Here is a 21,278-nt window from a genome sequence, read left to right as displayed (position 1 = left end):
TCTGTCGACAAAAGTAGCATGGCCTAGTAGAAAGGGCATGTGCCTGAGAGTCAGGATACTCAGGTTCTAATCCTAGATCTGACATTTGTCAAATGTGTGAACATGGGCAAGTCACTTGACTTCTTTGTGCCTCAGTTTCCTTAACTGAAAAATGGGATTCAATACCTGCTCTCCATCCTTCTTAAATTGTGAGCCCAATGTAGGATGGGAACTGTGTTTGACCTTTTTGTCTTGTATCTACCTCAGTGCACTGAATAGCCCTAAGTGCTTAACAAATGATGCTATTATTATTAAGGATCTTACAGACTAGAGGGAGAGACAAACATTACAATAAATCACTGATGTCTACATAAATGTTGTGGGGATGGGGGTGGGGAGAGGAAAGGGCACACTGAAGCTTGAAGGGAGGGCAGTAGGGTGGGGAAAGGAGAGGTTAATCAGGGAAGCCATATTGGAATAGATAGGATTTTTATAGGGTTTTGAAGGGGGGAAAGTGATGGTCTTTCAGATATGAATGGGGTGTGATTTATAGGAAAAGGGGAGGACATTGGCAAGGGGAAAAGTTATGTTATGTTATGCTTTAGTCCAGGAATCCTAGAGGCATCCTTGTCCCCAGTGAACAACCTGAACCTATGCAGAGCCACTTGTTAAGATCTCAGAAATCTGTACCTTTCAGAATGACAATTCATGAAAGAGCATTCCTAGGAAAACTTTTTCAAACCTGGCCAACCACCCACATCCTCTGCTCAGAACTACTACTAATAATGATACTACTACTACAACTAATAATTATGATAATAATAATAACTGTGATATTTGGTAAGTGCTTACAATGTGCCAAACACTTTATTAAGCATTGTATCTACAAGACAATCAGTCTTTAGACTTATTTGGGACTTACACTCTAAGACGAGTGTAAACAGGTATTCAAACCCCATTTTAGATGTGAGAAAACTGAGGAACTGATAAATTGAGAAAGTCTCAGGGTTACACAGCAGGAAAGTGGTGGAACTGGCATTAGAATCCTGGTCCCTTGATTCTCAGGCCCATGGTATCTAACCTCGGGAATACGGTCAGTTGGAAAACTATTAGCATGTTTATAAGCCCAAATAATTCATTAATTAGCTGAACTCCATATTGGGTGAATGAAAGCATCAAAACTCTATAAATGCATTTAACACATTCTCCACCACCAAAGGAACAATACTAAGTTGCAAATTAGTTAGATTTCCAGCTTGAATTACTCCTGTAATAAATATGACAAGTCTATTTCTATAGAAAACATTTGCCCGGTTGTTTAAAGCTTTGCAAGCGAATAATGGCACTGCCTAGGATGATAATGGAATCGGTGATATTAAAACAATAGGAAAAGGCGACATCTAGAGAATTATTTGTAAATGAGGAAAATGACACACACTGACTTGTCCCTTTATGGCAGGAATATTACTAATTTAGTGATTGTGTGGCATTCTGTGAGTCTCCTCAACAACAAAAAAAAATGCATTTAAGATAATATTACTTTTGGGTCAAAGCATATAATGAAACACACAAAAACTCCCCTTTCAGAATATTCTTCTTGCCTATTTAAGGTAAGTTATTTTCTTTGTAGACTCAGATGGCCCATTAAGAAATAATTGCCTAGGAGAGTGAACAATTTCTTCCCAATCTAAATCAACCCACAAGTAATTGTGATTTGCCTGCCTCTTACAGGGCAGATTCTGGCACAGTTTGTTTTTTTCCAAGCATAGACCAATTCATTTTAAATTAGACTAAGATTAGTCAGATTCCACTGAAAAACTGGACTCAATACAATTATTTAGGTTGATTTATCAAATTCCTCTTTAAATTTAGTCAGCTTGTCGTATTTCAGTAAATCCATGGGAGAATACTCTGGGACTTGCACAAAGAATCTAATTAAAATATATAGATTTGTATATGTAAACAAATGTAATGACTTGTTTTAGCTGAATGACAAAAGCAAATAAGAGTAAAAAAAAAAAAAGAACCCGAGATACTAACTTTATTCATTTTAGGATAAAAATAGCATTAAAACCTAACTCTTGTTATTAAGGCTAATGGGGGAAAACTTTACAGTGGATATTCAGATCTATAGAACACATAAATTTGGAACCGATTCATAGCATTCATTAAAATTTCCATTTAAATTCCTAAATGAGCTTATATTCTTGTACAGTGATTTCTAGGCTAACTAACCCAGGATAGGACATTGCAGTTACTGAAGAAACACACCAAACAACCAAAGGAAACTTTTTTTATTATTCAATGTAGTTGAAAATAAATGGTCCAATAGGACAAAAGAGAAAAGCAGTCTATTATGTAAGGCTCATGAATCATGAAACTGATTACCTTGTTTTCTCTCCCCTCCTTTTCACTAGTTCTTTAAGGGAGGTGAGAAAAAAAAAAACAGTGAAATACCAAAAAACCCAGTAAAATCTAGATAATGATTATGATACTACCATGGCTCAGTGGAAAGAGCATGGGCTTTGGAGTCAGGGCTCATGAGTTCGAATCCCAGCTCTGCCACTTGTCGGCTGTGTGACTGTGGGCAAGTCACTTAACTTCTCTGTGCCTCAGTTCCCTCATCTGTAAAATGGGGATTAAGACTGTGAGCCCCACGTGGGACAACCTGATTCCCCTATGTCTACCCCAGCACTTAGAACAGTGCTTGGCACATAGTAAGCGCTTAACAAATACCAACATTATTATTATTATTACTAATAATAATGATAATAAATAACTGTGATATTGGTCATTGTTTACTCTGTGCCAACCCTTTATTAAGCATTGGGGACAATCAAACATCTGATAGATACAAGACAGCTTCCTTGTCACCATGTCTTCAGTTTCCTACTTCCTAATCCAATCCATTTTCCATTTAGCAGTGGGAATCATCTCTCTTGAACATTATAATCTTATCTCTTTCTAAGCAACAGGAAGTGATTCTAAATTACTCAGGTCCAATCCAACTTCAAAAACCTATAAATGTGCAAGTATTGTCTTACCTGTAGCTATTTTCCTGGCCTATTTTCTTCTTTCCAGGCTGATCGGCTCAATGCACCCCTTGACTTTGCACATTCTTCTCTCCATCCACGTTATTCTCTCCTTTTATCTCTAACTTTATTTTTATTTACAAATATATTAAATCCATGGAGAGTATGTCTAATTACTACAACCCTCAGCATTTCCACACAAGCATGTGCACAGACACATACATTTAAAAATATATACAAAAAAAAGGTATTTGTTAAGCACTTACTATGTGCCAAACACTGTTCTAAGCTCTGGGGTAAATACGAGGTAATCAGGTCGACCCATGTGGGCCTCACAATCTTAATCCCCATTTTACAGATGAGTTAACTGAGGCACAGAGAAATTAAGTGACTTGCCCAAAGTCACACAACTGATTAGTGGTGGAGCTGGGATTAGAACCCACAACCTCAGACTCCCAAGCCCTGGCTCTTTCCACTAAGCTATACTGCTTCCCCATTTACATAAAATGAGCATTATTGAAGAACTACTATTTGTGCACACATATATACACACATACCCATACATTCTGATTAGACCTAGTTCTCCTAAAATATGGGGATTGCATTCTTACAAACTCCACCTTTAGCAAAAATTGTACTATAATACACTCGTAGTCTTGCTCTGTTGGCATGACCTTATCTGCCCTATCCTTCATCTCCAGCCTAGTGATAAGAATCCTTGGTTTTGACTCAGGGGACCTGAGTTGTAATCTCAGTTCTACTCTCCCCTCCTCTCTTATTTCCATCCAACAACATCTCCTGGCCCACATTTATCTTGGCCTCATTTTCCTCCAGTCCTCCTTTCCATCAATATATCCTTCCTCTATAGAACTGCTTAAATATTAGAATACGTAAATTGATATGCACAACAGTGCAATAGGCGGTCATGAATGCAACGTATTGAGATGATAGTTGGGAAGATGTAATCTGCAGATGAGAAAAATTACTTGGGTAAAGCTTTCTTCATTAACCTGTTGGATTTCATAAGTGCTTTAAAGAAGGGTAGAGTTGAGGCCTGAGAGATTTGAAGGTGGATGAGTGGTTGTATGCGGAAGTAAGGGTATGAGCAAGGGGTCAGAGATGGAAGAGGCCAGAACAAGGCAGGGTGATCAAGTGGGCTAGGGAGGAATATAGTGTACTAACTGGGAAATATTAGAAGGCATTGGGCAGGTAAATGGGAGAGCAAATAATTTCATTATTGGTCAGAGTGTTTGTTGCAATCATCCTGATATATGTACTCATTTCTTCCTCCTTCATTTCTTCCTCCACCTTCAACTATGTGTAACTATTCCCTAGACTGTAAATTCCTTGAGGGCAGTAATCACATGTTTTACTTCTATTGTCCTCTATTGTGTGTATAAAATCAGCCCTTGGTATGGTATTTATTGAGCACTTACTGTGTTCAGAGCATTATTTTCGTCAATGGTATTAATTGAACAGTTTCCATGTACAGAGAATTGTATTAAGCACTTGGGAGAATACAGTATAATAGAGTTGACAGAACCATTCTCTGCCCACAGTGAGCTTAAGGTCTAAAGGGTGAGGCAGTATAACCAAAATATATGAACATAAGTGCTGTGGGGTAGAGGATGGGGTGAATAACAAATGTACAAAGTTCACATATCCAAATGTATAAACAACACATAAGGCGGAAAGAACCAAAGAAAAGAGGGCTTAATCGAGGAAGACCTCTTGGAGGAGATGTGACCTTAGTAATTATTTGAAGGTGGGGAGACTGGTGGACTGGTATATATGGACAGGGAGGGAGTTCCAGGCTAGGGAGATGTCCTGAGAAAGGGGTGATTGGCGAAATAGACGGGATCAGGCACAGTGGTTTGCGGGCTTGAAGATTAGTGAAGTTAAGGTATGTGGGGGCTCTCTGATTGAGTGCTTTAAAACTGATGGTGAGGAGTTTCTGTTTGACGTGGAGGTATATGGGCAACCATTGGAGGTTTGTGAGGATTGGGGAGACAGGGACTAAACTTTTTTTAGGAAATGATCCTTTCAGCAGTGAAGTATGGACTGGAGTGGGGAGAGACAGGAGGCATGTGGAGGTCAGCAAGGAGCCAAATGCAGTAGTCAAGATGGGATAGGACAAGTGCTTGGATCAACGTAGTAGCAGATGGAAGCACTATACTAAGTTCTTGGGAGAGTATATTCAACAGATTTTTTAGGCATATTCTCCTGACCACAAGGAGCTAACAGTAGAGAGGGAACATGAAATTAGCTCACTCTGGTCTGCCCAGTGCGTAGTAGCGAACACTTTGCCAGCTGGGCACTCAATAGATACTACTTCTACTTCAACTTCTCACATTCACTAAAATGCTCACAAATACAACTGATGGTGAAGAAAAATAATTTCTGAAAAATGGCATTTCATCCAATGAATGTCTGACAAACCTTGGTGATTTGATTTTCATTTTACATTTTGGCCAACTAGTGACAGGTTTCTGAAGGATGGCCAATAAACTGGCTTTAATACTTGCTGACTGAGGCAGTGCCTTGAGAACACAAGGGCATTACATTTTTCTGTCAACTCTAATTCATGTAAATGCCATCATTTAAAAAAAAAACAAACTTCTGAATGCTAGATTTCTACTTTCTAAAAAAAGTTATTTTTTGATAATCTTCACAATCTATAGACACAATTAAAATATTGATATGTCTAACATCATCTGAATGCTAACCTCACAAAGAAATGGGGGGAAGATAACACATACAGCTAACCTCATTCACTGTGGCGTGATATTCCTCATGCTTGAAACGGGGTGAGTTGTCATTTCTGTCTCTCACCACAATCCGCACTTCATGGTAGATAACAGTGCCAACCTTTTTGTTTATGCACTGGACTTGGACCACAATGGATTGAATGGACATTGGAGGCTGCAACAAAGGAAACAGGTTGTTTAAAAGAAGATGGAATTGCAGTACTGAGTGAATTCAAGCATTATCTATCATACCGAGTGAAATGCCAATACTTGCAAAAACATCGAGGGCAAATGACAACCTAAAGCCTAGATTAGCTTTTGTACCAGCTCCAATGTCAAAGGGCACAATTATGATTTCTTTCTTTGATAGTTTTTATACCATAGCCATGACAGATTTGTGGCAAACTGCAGTATATGACAACAATAAAATGGGAAAAACATTTAAACTTAAAAAACACCCTCCATTAGCCTTTGATCCACTCTCCTAGAATACAATAAGGTGAATCATTCCTTTGTAAGAGTATTTATCTTCTAAATATTGCATGGGATTTAAAAAAAAAAAACATTCTGTCAGAAATTTTCATCCCAACTTGAAATGCTGGTATTGGAAACTAAAGGTCACATACTTAGAGAATAAAATTCACTAGCCCATTGAGCCTTCCTACTTAAAGCTGCCAAGAATTCATAAATTAGAACTAACCAGGTCGTCTGAAAGGGTTGTCATTCCAGAGCTCAGCTCTCTTTGCAGCTGTAAGTAGCACAGTTAAAACTTGGCCAGCAATAAATTACAGACATAATGGATCAGAACTGAAGGTAAAAATTCCCTGTGGTTAATATATAACATACACATTGCATGAGAATGGATTTTTTTCTGCTGTATAGGTAGATCATAAATATGTCAATGCAGTTCTACTAAGTAGATTAGTGAGAGGTGAGAGAATCCAAAATGCTTAGGAGTATACTGCAAAAACTGTAGTTTGCCTGTCATAAATAGGAGCAAAAGTAAGTCATGGCAATTTAATTTTCTTTAATTTTCTTTAAGTGGTTCTTTCTGTAACCATAAAAAATACTAATTTTGTAGAAGTTAAATTCCAAACTATTACTCATAAAGCTGCAGAGAACTGATATACCTATTTATAAAATCAATTGTTTTCAAACAACAATTACTCTAAAATATTTAGAACATAGTGTAAGAGCTCAGTGATCCAGCACTTTACCAATTATAAAATCCTAGTAACTAGGATTATAATCTTGGTGGATTGATCCATTGTAGAGATGAGATCCACCAGGATGCAGAGATTGCAATGCTTAGGATATGTGTAAAACTCTAATGGTGGTGGGAAGTATGATCAATTTAACCTATGCGAAGTTTGAAACTTTGGTGTAAACTCTTCTGGAGAGTCTCAATTCCCCTTCCTGAGTAGTAGTAATAGCATTTATTTGATGCTTACTGTGAGCAGACAGTACTAAAGTGTACTAAGTGTACTAAACACTGGGAGAGAATACACAGATGGGAAATGGACATGGAATTTGTCCCTCGGGGGCTCACAGGGTAGGAGAACTGCAATTATTTTGCGAACTGGATCAGTAAGATTCTCCCTGAGCAGCAACTCCTGCACTAGGATACTGAGTTGCTGAGGATAGTATTTCCAGCAAAGCTTGGCATTATCCGTAGACTCATCTCTCTCATTCCACCCAAGAGAATCTTAATGAAGAATGTTACTTGTGTTATATATTTTTAATTATTTAGAGTTCCTGCCAGAGTTTTAGACACCCAAACATGCATTGTAAATGTTAAATAGCTATATCTTTGAAGCAACTCGAGATTTATCTAATCAGTCACCCCCTTCTGTGAGAGGTGTCTTTGAAATATGTGCCTGTAGTCTGCTCTATGATACAACCTAGTTAAAATTACCATTAAGAAAGGAATTAGGCTTTGAATTCTAGCTCAACACTGGTCAAGCATACATAGCTTTTACAGCTTCTTCAATATACCTAAAAAAAGTGTTTGTAAAGTTGAGGGCAAGTATCATGTCTCCTTATATTATCTAAGTTAGCTTGGCTTGGTGGAAATAGTAGAGGCCTGAAAGACTTGGGCTCTAAGTACAATGCTATTTGTCCACTGTGATACCATGGAAAAGTCATTCAACTTTGCTATCTTTGACTTTCCCAACTCTGCCAGCAAGTCTCAAGAGATGTCCTGACTTCTCTCAAAATTCTACCATCTCCACCTGTACATATGACCCCATCCCTCTACAATTTATCAGAACACTTGCTCTCTCTCTTCTTTCCCTGATCACCATCTTCAAATGATAACTCTCCATTGAGTTTTTCCCCACTGCTTTCAAACATGCTTATGTCTCCACTATCCTAAAAATCATTCCCTTGAGCCCCCAGACCCCTCTTTTTTATCTAATCTCTCTCCAAACATTTCTCTCTGAACTCCCTGAGTGAGTTGTCTATACTTGCAGTCTCCAGTTCTTCTCCTCTAATTCTCTCCTGGATCCCCTCCAAACTAGCTTCTTCTCCCTTCACTTCCCAGAAACTGCCCTCTAAGCAGCGTGGCTTAGTGGAAAGAGCACGGGCTTGGGAGTCGGAGGCCATGGGTTCGAATCCCACATCCAGACACATCAGCTGTGTGACTTAACTTCTCTGTGCCTCAGTTACCTCATCTGAAAAATGGGGATTAAGGTTGTGAGCTACACATGGGACAACCTGATTACTTTTTATCTACCTCAGTGCTTAGAATAGTGCTTGTCACATAGTACACGCTTAACAAATACCATCATTATTATTATTATTATCTCCTTCTTGCCAAATCCAATGGCCTCTACTCCATCCTAATCCTCCTTAATCAGTCAGCTGCCATCAACACTGTAGACCACCACCTTCTCCTGAAAATATTATCCAACCTCTACTTCACTGACAATGTCCCCTCCTGGTTCTCCTCCTATCTCTCTGGGCACACATTCTCAATCACTTTTGTGGGCACTGCCTCCCACACCGTAACCACGGGGTCCTTCAAGGTTCAATTTTGGTCCCCTTCTATTCTCCATCTACACCCATTCCCTTGGAGAACTCATTTGCAGGTATGGCTTCAATTACCATCTCTATGGGGGTGATTCCTAAATCTACAGCTCCAGCCCTGATTTCTCTCCTTCTCTGCAGTGTCACATTTCATCCTGCCTTCAGGATATCTTCTACTTGGATTTCCCACCAAAACCTCCAACAGAACTCTTTATCTTCCTATCCAAACCCTGTCATCCTTCTGATTTTCCCATTGCTGTAGGTAGCATCAACATTTTTCCTGTCTCACAAACCCCTAACCTTGACATTTTCCTTGACTCATTTCTTTCATTCAACCCACGTATTCAATCTGTCACTAAATCCTGTCAGCTCAACCTTCACAACATTGCTAAAATCACCTTTTTCCTTTCCACCCAAATTGTTACCACATTAATCAGAAGCACTTATTCTATTCTGTCTCGATTACTCTATCAGCCTCCTTGCTTATCTCCCTGCCTCCTGTCTCTCCCACTCCAGTCCATACTTCACTCTGCTGCCAGGATCATTTTCTTACAAAATGTTCAGTCCATGTTTCTCTACTCCTCAAGAACCTCCAGTGTATACCCATCCACCTCCCCATCAAATAGTAACTCTTTACCATCAACTTTAATACACTTCAGCACCTTGGTCCCTCCTACTTTACCTCATTACTCTCCTATTGCAACAAAGTCCAAACAGTCCAAACTCCTCTAATGCCAATGTACTCACTGTACTTTGATCTGGTCCATCTCTCCATCAACCTCTCTCCCACATCCTGCCTCTGGACTGGAATGCCCTCCATCATCATATTTGATGGGCAATCACTCTCTCCACCTTTAAAGCCTCAGAGAAAGCATATGTCTTCCAAGCGGTCTTCCCTGACTAAGCCCTCATTTCCCCTTTCCCACTCTCTTCTGCATCACCCTTGCAACTGGACCTGCTCCCTATATTCACCCCTCTCTCAGCCCTCAGCCCTTACATATGTCCATTTATTTATATTGTCTGTTTCCCCCTCTAGACTTGTAAACTCAGTGTGAGCAGGGAACTTTACCAATTCTGGTGTACAGTGCTCTGCACACAGAAAACACTTAATAAAAACAATTGATTGATTGCTTGAGTGCTGTGCCTTTTTCGCCTCATCTGTAAAATGGAGATTCAAAGTCTGTTTTCCTTCTCGTCTAGACTGTGAGGCCCTTGTGGGATAGAGACTTTGTCTGCTTTGATGCCCTTGTACCTACCCTAGAACAGGGTATAGTGCTTGGCACTCAGAAAACACCAAATACCATTATTAAATTGCATCTATTGTACTATCCAAGTGCTAACTAGAGTACAGTTCACACAGAAAGTGTTTAATAAATATATTAACTGATCAGACCAATGATCCATCCAGATTTATCTGTCCCTAACTTTTCTGTCTACATCACTTATGATTTCTCTAATTACCTATTACAGATCATTTATCCATAGATTTTTCAGATCCCTCTTGAACATGCTGATGTTGTCTGCATATGCAATTTCCTATGTAACTAATTCCATATGCTTACCACACTCTACATGAAGAAGTGCTTTCTTTTGCTTATATTTTGACTATTTTACCTTAAAGCTCCATTTGGTTCTTCCTTATTCTGCTCTTACGGGATTTGGTGAACACCAATTCTGTGGGAACTTTTGCAAAATGTTCCATGATTTTAGAGACTTCAATCATATCTCATTCAGCATCTTTCCAGATGGAAGAATCTTAATCTTTTCATTCTAACCTTTTAAGTTAAATAATCAGCTTTTGGACTTACTTTCCCTTTCACAATATAGCATTGCTATTTTCTCCTTCTAATTCAGAAAAGATGTTTAAGAAGATTCTCATTCAATATCTTGGGCAAATGGTCACGTTTTGAAATCAAGATAATTAAAGTATGCATTTTTATAATAGTAAAAAATTTGGAGGGAAGAACACATGAATAGAAATGAATGAAATACATCTAGATATGTATTTTGATAAAGGTGTAGGCAAAATTTCATATAGCAAATGCCTTCTCATTGTACAACAAATGGAACATCTGGAAAAATACTTACTCTGATCTTAAATTTCTATACAACTATTCTTATTTCTTCCTGGAAAGGCTTGCAACTTGAAACACTAACAAGCATATTCACTATCACTATTAACTTATTTTAACCATAACAGTGAAGCACAGATGATGATAATAATACATTTTCCAACGAGTACTTGTACTTCAGATATTCTTTTCACTTCATTTCTAAAGACATGTTTACTAACCTATATGTCTGAAAAAAAAATTGTGTCTGATAACGTTCACATTCAGTTCACTAAGGATAAAATTAAAATAGGAATAAAGTCTTGACAATTTTAGTGACAGTGCCCAGCACTTAGTACAGGGCTCTTCACATAGTAAGTGCTCAATAAATACCATTGATAATGATGATTCTACAAGTTCTTTTGTAATAATGTTGGTATTTGTTAAGCGCTTACTATGTGCCGAGCACTGTTCTAAGCGCTGGGGTAGACATAGGGGAATCAGGTTGTCCCTCGTGGGGCTCACAGTCTTAATCCCCATTTTACAGATGAGAGAACTGAGGCACAGAGAAGTTAAGTGACTTGCCCACAGTCACACAGCCGACAAGTGGCAGAGCTGGGATTCGAACTCATGAGCCCTGACTCCAAAGCCCATGCTCTTTCCACTGAGCCACGCTGCTTCTCCAGGTTCTTGTAGCACCTAAGGGTCATAAATCACTAAAACCTAAATTAATACTATGCAAAGAGAACTACACTTAGTTGAGATTATGGGGTTTTCCAAAGTAGATGTAAATCACTCAGAAGAATCTGTGTGGGGCACAGTTCAAAAGAGATTTTAATAATCAAAGTAAACCATCTGGGAGGTTTCTCTAGAGTTGGATGATATACAATATAAATGTAGAAAATGAACTTCATTTTCCCCCCATTTTTAGTTTTAACAAAAATAAAATGAAATAGAAAAAACTAACAGCATCAAGACTACTACAAAGCAGGAAGACAAGAACTGAAATGATGAGCTCATTCTCTGTCAATAAGGCCCCAACTTTATCCTTATGCAACAGAAAGAAGTTGCTCAAAGGAATGACAGGAGGAGGGATTAAGGGGAGTGAGAGAGAAATATCAGCATACTTGGATTACTGGGTTCTACCTGGCTTTTATTCTGAAAGTGAGATTCATTTAGTATCTACCCACACCAATTTGAGCACTACCAGAGTAAGGTGCACTGAACCTATACTTCACATTTACTTTTTGGAGACATACTTTTCTCAACTTGTAGATAAGTACATTACCAAATTAATTGCATTCATTGAAATGTTGCTATCGTTTACTTCCTTTGAGACCCTTAAACTTGCTTATTTGGTTTTTGGACCTTATGCTTAGCAAAAGTTTCTTATTTTTACTGGTTCAGACTTACTGTGTAAGTAAATTTTTAAAAATAAATAAATAAAAGCCCAAAACATCACCACAAACTAACATCTCTGTCCAGAATCCGGCCGGTGCTATTCAGGAAAAGCATCTGCTTGATGGGATCCAATAACACCCAATAATCCACATTGTCCTTTAAGGAGAGCTCAATTGTAGGATTGGGTCCTCCTGCTGTCCCCTTGATCAACATATTATCCACAAGGATTGTACCTGCCAACAAAGCATACAGATTAAAAAACATGCTTCATACAAGGGTAGCAGGCTATCATGTTTTAAAAGTACATTTGTAAATGTCTTCCTTTTGTACAAAAAAGTACATTTTCTTCATATAAATAACTAGATAGGTCATGTTGCATGTACAATGACATGGACAGATATACTAGTTACAAAAATAAAAATAAATATGTGTGGAAGCATTTCTTAAATATAACAGCATTTACAGTGAATATTTTGAATATTCAACACAATTACATTCTTTTCATTGGGTAATGACTTTTTACTGTTGTTTTAAACAGTTACTGATCACCTAATATCATTGTGGCTGCTATTAAGGACTACCACTATATGATAATATTTAAATTCCTGGAATGTGGTCATGCATATATAAAAAGATAAACAAATTGTGAATGAGAGATAAATTAAAATAAAAATTACAGTGATAATACATTCCACCTAGCTCAAACTGTTTCCCTTTTTTTTTTTAATAGCTGTTTCATAGAAAACTAAATGTCAGTCCCCGAATGGTCATGGCCATTGTAAGAAGCAGCATGGTGCAATGGATACAGCATGGGCCAGGAAGTCAGAAGGTCATAGGTTCTAATTCTGACTCTGCCACTTGCTTGCTATGTGACCTTGGGCAAGTCACTTCACTTCCTCTGTGCCTCAGTTTCCTCACCTGTAGAATGAGGATTGAAACTATGAGCCCCACATGGGACAGGGACTGTGTGAAACCGATTTGTTTGTATCCACCCCAGTGTTTAGTACAGTACCTGGCACATAATAAGCACTTAATACCATAATGATAATTATTATTATTACGAGACCATGTGGCACATCAGTTGAAATACTAAACACCTGTAGTAGAGAGTTCAGACAGGTCTGTTTATTTTGTGGTATTTGTTAACTGCTTATTATTGTCAAACACTGTTCTAAATGCTGGGGTAGGAACAAGTTAATTAGGTCAGACACAGTTCCTGTCCTACATGGGGCTCACAGTCTAAGAAGGAAGAACTCTGGCTCTTGAGCAGTGCTAAAATAGTTTTCTCCAGGCCCCAGTTCCATGTGGTGCTTTATGTGTGGCTTCCCAGGAAAAGAACAACTGCACTCCCCATGCTAAACTCAAACATCAATCAACAATTTGAAAAGGGGCACAAACTAAGTGTATATAATATATTTTTTTTGTTTTTGATGCAAATATATTTTCTTAATATATTTTATTATATATTAATAAACTCATGCTATTCATTGTTTACTGTGTGTAGAACACTGTACTGAGTACTTAGGAATTGCTTGGAAACATTGTGCCTAGTGGAAAGACCATGGGCCTGGGAGTTAGAGGACCTGGGTTCTAATCCCAGCTCTGACACTTGTCTGCTGTGTGACCTTGGGCAAGTCACTGAACTTCTCTATGCCTCAACTATCTTTTCTGTAAAATGGGATTCAGACTGAGAGCCACATGTGGGACCTGGACTGTGTCCAACCTGATTAGCTAGTACCTACTCCAGTGCTTAGTACAGTGTCTGGCACATAGTAAGAGCTTAACAAATACTGAAAAAAAAAGAAAAAAAAATTGGTAGATGTGATACCTGCCCACAAGTAGTTTATAGCCTATAGGGGGAGAAAGACATTAAAATGGATTACAGAAGAATATATGTATATCCCACAGCATCTCAGAGCTAATATTCCTGAATGAACTTCTTAAAAGGCAATCTTATTCAGTTATAACAAAAATTAAATGAAACTATAACTCACTTTAAAATACCTATTTAAACTTCAACAGATGTAGGCTATGCCAAATAATTATTTATGTGTACTATAAAAGACTAGCATTTGTACTCACATTAGTTTGTGTTAATACAAGTGAAATATAAAATAGCAGTTGGGATGATAGAGTAGCAGAAGTGCACTCTTGGGAGAGAGTCTGGCAAGAAAGGAAGTAGAAGCAGAGACAAAAGGTTCTGTGGTAAGATCACCAACAGTAAATGAGACGGGGAGGAATAAGATTAGAGACAGGAATGAGGAAGAGGAATAGAAGCAGTGACAAGTGTGGAACACTGAAATAATCCCTATGCTCAAATAATCATTGTGATATTGTTGATTTAGTGTTCACCAGGAGACAATCACAGTGTTTAGTGCTGGAGTAAATTCAAAATAAACAGATTGGACAAATAACTGACCCACACAGGGCTTCTCATCAAAGAGGAGACAGAACAGATATTTTACCCCCATTGTATAGGTGAGAAAACTAAGGTAGAGTAGGTAAACTACTTGCCTAAGGTCACACAGCAGGCAAGTGGTGTAGCAGAGATTAGAAACTAGGTTTCTTTGATGCCCAGTTCTAAACATTTCAAATAGGTTATACTGAATATCTCCACAGATAGGGTATTTCAATCAAGCATAGACATATATATATATAAATGATAACATTTGTTAAGCACTTACAGTGTGCCAAGCACTGCTCTAAGTGCTGGGTGCTTAATGTGTGCAGAACACTGTACCAAATGCTTGGGAGAATAGAGTATAACAGAGTTGGTAGGGAACTGTTTATCTTTATCTCTAAGATTGTTTTTTTTCTCTTTCTAAATATTTTTTTTCTTATTCTCACAGTTTTATTTTGTCCTTAATCCAAAATGGCAAGAGGATTACCTACTGACAATATATCTGAAAGTACAAATAATATTCTGATAGCATGTATGGCCTAATCGCAGAAAAATCCACAAGGCTCTAGAATGTACTCACCAGCATGCAGTTCATACAACCAACCTTTGTAAGATTTAATGCCTGGATTTAAGTAGCTAACTAGGAATACTGATAAATCTTGAAGTATACAAGAAAAAAAATACAACATATGGCCTAATTTACCCACTGAGTTTAAATCTGTGATTCCTTACCCAAGATAGAAGAACATTAGGCATTTCTATGAGAACAGTAAATACCATAAGCAAACTTTTAAACAGTAAAATCTTTGTTCCATTTTAAAATCAATCTAGATTAAAACCAGAGAAGTTGTTATGGTAAATGCACAACAAGCTGCCATATTAAGTGACAGTTTGTGAGCCCATGAACAACAAGAAGGAAAGGAGTGGGGAAGGCACTGATGGTTTTAAACTGAAGGCAGGTGATTGCAGGGTATGGAGGGAAGCATGGCTTTTCTCCCCCTGTTCTACCCAGTAACGGGCCAGGACCAATCAATGACTGCATACAGAATCCCAGCTGAGATGCCTAAGCCAGAAAAAGGTGGCTGTTTTGATTGGCAAAAGGACACATTGAGATGCAGAAAGAAGTGTTGGCAAAATGGGCCCCTTTGACCACAGACTGGTATCAGGCCTGGAGTGAGTGAGAGTGTATGTGTGTGTGTGTGTGTGTCACTCCCTTGCACATTGGTAAGCTTGTTATTGGGAAGGGATTGTCTCTATCTGTTGCTGAACTGTACATTCTAACTGCTTAGTACAGTGCCTTGCACATAGTCACTGCTCAATAAATATGATTGAATGAATGAACTAAGTAAAAATCTTTCCACAGTAACCTTGGTGATCAGATGTGTGGTTTGACTTCTATATGTGTCACTGAGGCTCCCCTGGTCCAGGAAGGTCCTGGCTGGTACCAACCGGGGGCTTACAACACACAAATTGCAGATCTTGTGTACTCTGAATTTTCAATTAGTACAATACACTGCACATAGTAAGTGCTCAATAAATTTGAATGAAAGAATATGGTCTAGTGTTTCTGGTGTCGGGGCTTGCTAGCTCTCTTAATCAATTCTTTCCTCTCCTGCTCTCTTTCTTCACTCATGAGTTCTGGGTTAGGGTTACTAAATGTTGATAGTTATCCACCTGCAACCTGGGTCTGCTGGCAATACTGTACATATGGTTCTCCTTCTATATGAGAAGAAGCCTACTATCGGCTAAAGCAGCTGCTTCTGATAGTATGGTGATTGCTAAAGAAGCCAGAGAAGCTGTAAATGATGCTATTAAGGTAGCTGGGGAAAATCTTCAAGGCTCAGTTAAATCCCATTGTTAAAACTGGGTGTGACCCTGACTGTGTTAATAGGTACATCTGGTCTGATGAGGAGCCAGATGAAGCTGACCCCATTTTATGGGTAGCCCCAGTTGTGGTTACCAAAACCTTGGGGAGAAGGCCCTCCACTACTGTTTCTTGGGGTGGAATTAGCTGAATTGTCAGCGATTTCCTCAGGGGCACTGGACAGCCCATAACAGAGTGGCTTCTCCGGATCTATGACCATGGTGCAGCTTTATTCACCCTAACTGAAGAGGAAGCCAAGGGTGTAGGTGACTGGGGAAAAGAAGCAGTGTCATTCAGTGAAAGGAGCCTGGATTTGGGAGTCAGAGGTCATGGGTTCTAATCCCACTCTGCCACTTGTCAGCTGAGTGACTTTGGGCAAGTTACTTCACTTCTCTGTGCCTCAGGGACCTCATTTGTAAAATGAGGATTAAGACTGTTAGCCCACATGGTACAACTTGATCACCTTCTCTCTCCCCCCAGCGCTTAGAAGAGTGCTTTGCACATAGTAAGCACTTAACAAATATCATCATCATCATCATTGTTATTATTATTCGGGGATAAGGTCATGGGGACCTTTCGAGCTAGCCGAGGTTCCTTGTGGAACAGGATAATGGTAGCACTAAAGGGAACCTATGAGGGCCACGGGAAGGTCCCTAACCCATGGAGACCATGAAAGGACACAGATGAGGCACAACAGGGATTGTATGTCCTGGGTTTAGTGTGGGCTACCTGGAACCCACTTGCATCCGGAGAGGACTTTGACCTAGAGCTTGAAGAAGACCCCTTAAGAAGGTAATTCTGAGGACAGTAGTTCAACTCGCTCCTGGCTCCTCACTAAGTACCTGGACAAACAGCCTAACAGGACTCGGGAAGGAATCTGCAGTTGCCACTGCATTAGACTATCTACCTGAAATGCTCTGGCTCGTAGCAGGGGGAAGGACTTCTCCCACTCAGGTCCAAACAGTAGCTATAGAGAAGGAGAGAGAAGCATGCTTCTCAGCCACGCTGAAAAGCAGCATGGCTCAGTGGAAAGAGCTCGGGCTTTGGAGTCAGAGGTCATGGGTTCAAATTCCGGCTCGGCCACTTGTCAGCTGTATGACTTTGGGCAAGTCACTTCACTTCTCGGTGCCTCAGTTACCTCATCTGTAAAATGGGGATTAAGACTGTGAGCCCCATGTGGGACAACCTGATTTCCGTGTCTACCCCAGCGCTTAGAACAGTGCTCGGCACATAGTAAGTGCTTAAAAAATACTAACGTTATTATTATTAAGGGAAGCAGACAGTGCCGGGCACTTTCTGGCAGGCTGTGAGCCACACTGCAACACGGTATGGCATGAGATCCTGGAATTGGGAATATGGAGGATAGAGATTGATGGGCTCTCCACCTCAGTTTGAAGGAATCCTCCAGATTCTAACACAGGGGAAAGGAGGCAGAAAAGGAAAAAAAAAAACAGGTAACAAGCAGACAGGAGCTAGGGCACCCTCTCCTTCTGCTCCACCCTGTCCTAGCCTACAAGCCTGGAAGACAAAAAGAATGGATTAAGGAGGCCACAGGGAGGGCTCACAGACAGCTGAGAGTGCTCAAGATGAGACCATTGGTCATGAATCAAAGCCCGAAAATTGTTTTCCTGATTTTCCAGACATGAAATGTATAGGCTTATATTTGTATTAATGACTAAAAAGTTTGTGTTGCAGGCATCCACTCATCCAGTAAGAACCAGACCTCTTGCACTGAAACCTGTTACCACCCCTGATGAAGAAAGGCCTCCTGCTGATGACCTGAAGCCATCTCCCTTTGATTTGTCTCGAAGGAACTGAGTTAATGTATTGAGATTGGCTGCACTTGCTTGTCTAGGTAAGTGTATATAGAACAAGTGTGGTTGGATGTATTGTGCAGGGTGTTGGAATGGCTTCAGAAACTGTATTGTGCATGGTGATATTCCTAAAGAGGAAGCTGAGTTCAGGTTAACTCCACAGTTCAGGAGTTATCACTTTACGGGGGAGAGGGAGGTGGAAAGTGTGGAAGGGGTGGGATTTGGGGGAAGGCCCCTCCCTCAAGCAAATGAAAACTCCCCTTATTGTGAATTGTGGATCTCCTGATTGGAACCATTAGTTAAGGTGTGAAAATGCAAAAGAGGCGCAGTGGAAAGAGGACGGGCTTTGGAGTCAGGGCTCATGAGTTCGAATCCCAGCTCTGCCACTTGTCAGCTGTGTGACTGTGGGCAAGTCACTTAACTTCTCTGTGCCTCAGTTCCCTCATCTGTAAAATGGGGATTAAGACTGTGAGCCCCACGTGGGACAACCTGATTCCCCTGTGTCTACCCCAGCGCTTAGAACAGTGCTCTGCACATAGTAAGCGCTTAACAAATACCAACATTATCATTATTATTATTATTAAAAGAGGTAACTGGGAGACAATGCAACTATTGTATCTCACCCAGGCAGGAATGCCTGCAGAGGTAGGGACTTGAAGTACTAAACTAAGAGAGGTCTGTAAGTGGGTTAGGAACTGTCACCATTACTGCTGGCCAGGTAAAGGAGAGTTCAAGCAAAGAACCCTTGTTCGAGAGATTCACTATTGAGTTAACAATGTGTGATTGAAAAAAGGAGTATGCCTATATGTCAATACAAAAAGTAGTTAATTGTACAAAAATATGGTCTTAATGATGTTGGTTGAAGACAGGGCCCACTGCTCAGCTGTTTCTCAGAGCACCTGTCATGAGTCAAAGTCATGAAAGGAAAAGACACATTCCCACCAGAAGACCTGTTCCCGAGAGGATTTAGGTACCAGTGTCAGGGTGGAAATGAGCCGTGTGTGGGTGGAAAGTGTTAAAATTGATGAGTTTAGGTTCATTGACACCTGTGGGTAATAGAAATAATTTGTGAATCTAATAGAATCCTATATGCTGTACTTTAGTGGGGATGCTAGGACTCTCCTCAGATCCCTCCTTTTGTTCTCCTATTGGTTTTGCTATGGATCAGCCAAATGGGAGGGCCGGGGAAAAAGATCCCTACATCTCAGTGTTATTATACTACTAGTGTATAAACATCTCTATTGAAGGAATTAGTGATATTTTTTGCCACATGACAACACTTTTCCCTCTTGTTTGAAGATTGTGTTGTGTAGTTATTGGGTTTACTGGTGTAGCAAAGTTCCTATTGAAGGGACTGAGGGTGTTATTGATCACCATTCATATGTGAAATGGTTTATATAGTTTCTGGGTTATTGTATTACTGGTCTGGAGCAATTCCTACTGAATTATTGCTGATGATATTGATCACCATTTATATGTGTACCTTAATGAAAATCTCCCACTCCCCCACCCATTGTACCCCTGGATGAGTATAAATGAGTGAATGTTGTTGATCGATGGGATCAAGGGGTGGAATGTATGAGGCCACAACAAGTTGTCCTATTCAGTGACTACTTGTGATTCATGAAAAAGAAGGAATAAACTGACAAAGGCACTCATGGGCTTTACTTGAGGGCAGGTGACTCCTGGCTTGTGGGGGTGGAGCATGGAGGGAGTCATGGCTTTCTCTCCCTGTTCTACCCAGTAATGGGCCTGGATCAATCAATGACTGCATGTAGAGCCACAGTTATGCTGGCTTTGAATCACAAGAGGGCACACTGAGGCACACTGAAGCAGCACAAAGGCATGTGGACATGCAGAAAGAAGAAACGTTGGCAGAAGGGGCTCCTTTGACTACAGACTGGTATTGGACTCTTGGTGGAATGGAGTGAGTAAGGGTGTGTATGTGTCAGTCCCTTGAACGTTGGTAACTAAGTAAAAAACTTTTCACAGTAACCTTGGTGGTCAGAGATGTGGTTTGACTTCTACTATGTGTCACCGAGGTTCCCCTGGTCCAGGAAGGTCCTGTTGGTATGGACCGGGGGCTCGTGAGAGTTATAATAGATGTTTGCAGGTTTAACCACTGATGTTTGATTTAAGGTAAAATATTGTATGGCAATTGGCCTTTCCAGGGCAAGCTATAGACATCAATTAATGGCCCCCTGCAGCTCTTCAACCACCTTTACTCCCCAAAGTTAACTTTAGAAAGAGGAAGTCTTCTTTTCCAGATTTTTCTCCCACATGAAAGAGAAAAATAAATTACTTCACTCAGAAATGTTATTGTCCTAAGACCAATAAAGAAGCCACAACTATTTGTCTCTGGTCCTAAATTCATTTCCATCCTCAGATTTTGGCATAGCACCATGCAGTGACAGCACACTGACTATGTTTTCAGGCCTCTTATATGCCTGGGTGCATGGAATGAAACCATGTCATAATGGCATTTCTGACACCTGTTCCCAATCAGGGGTGACAGGAAAGGGGTCCAAGTATAAAGAGGATCTGGGCTACAGTGGCAGACTTCTTTGACAAACCACTTGGTATCCTGTGAGAAGGGTGTGGGCAGTGGAGCAATTTGCCAGGTATTGGAGAGTCAGATGCAGAAGAGGGAGCAGCTGTGTCCACTGGTATTCATATTTAGCAGTGTACTAGGGAGCCATTCGGTAAACTCGACTAGGTCCTCAAGTTGCTCAAAGAGTGCTTTTGTTAACCTCACTGTAGGGAAAACTGCCTCCAGCTGCACCCAAATCCCACTTCTCTACCTTCCCACTCTGGGGAATTGGACTGGGGCCTGGGAATTAGGGACTTCCCACCCTATTTCCTACATCCATGTCCTGGAATGTGAAGTAGAAGTGGGATAGGGGGCATTTGGATCCTTTTCTTTTCTCTAATTTCTATCACCTATCAATGTACCCCATTCCTT

The 21,278-nt window shown here is 40.0% G+C and overlaps 1 protein-coding gene across 1 annotated transcript in view; it reads right to left on the bottom strand.

The window, feature by feature from the left end:
* Positions 1 to 21,278, bottom strand: part of PCDH15 (protocadherin related 15) — a 913,479-nt gene that overhangs the window by 523,030 nt on the left and 369,171 nt on the right. Inside the window, exons 5-6 of the mRNA XM_029061331.2 lie at positions 12,310 to 12,470; positions 5,778 to 5,933 (exon numbers count right to left, since the gene is read on the bottom strand). Coding sequence (XP_028917164.1) covers positions 5,778 to 5,933; positions 12,310 to 12,470 — 317 coding nt within the window. The remainder of the gene's footprint in view (positions 1 to 5,777; positions 5,934 to 12,309; positions 12,471 to 21,278) is intronic.

The sequence above is a fragment of the Ornithorhynchus anatinus genome, chromosome 3 (genome assembly GCF_004115215.2).
Source record: "Ornithorhynchus anatinus isolate Pmale09 chromosome 3, mOrnAna1.pri.v4, whole genome shotgun sequence".
In the NCBI taxonomy this organism is placed as follows: Eukaryota; Metazoa; Chordata; class Mammalia; order Monotremata; family Ornithorhynchidae; genus Ornithorhynchus; species Ornithorhynchus anatinus.
This window is presented reverse-complemented; position numbering and strand designations above follow the sequence as displayed.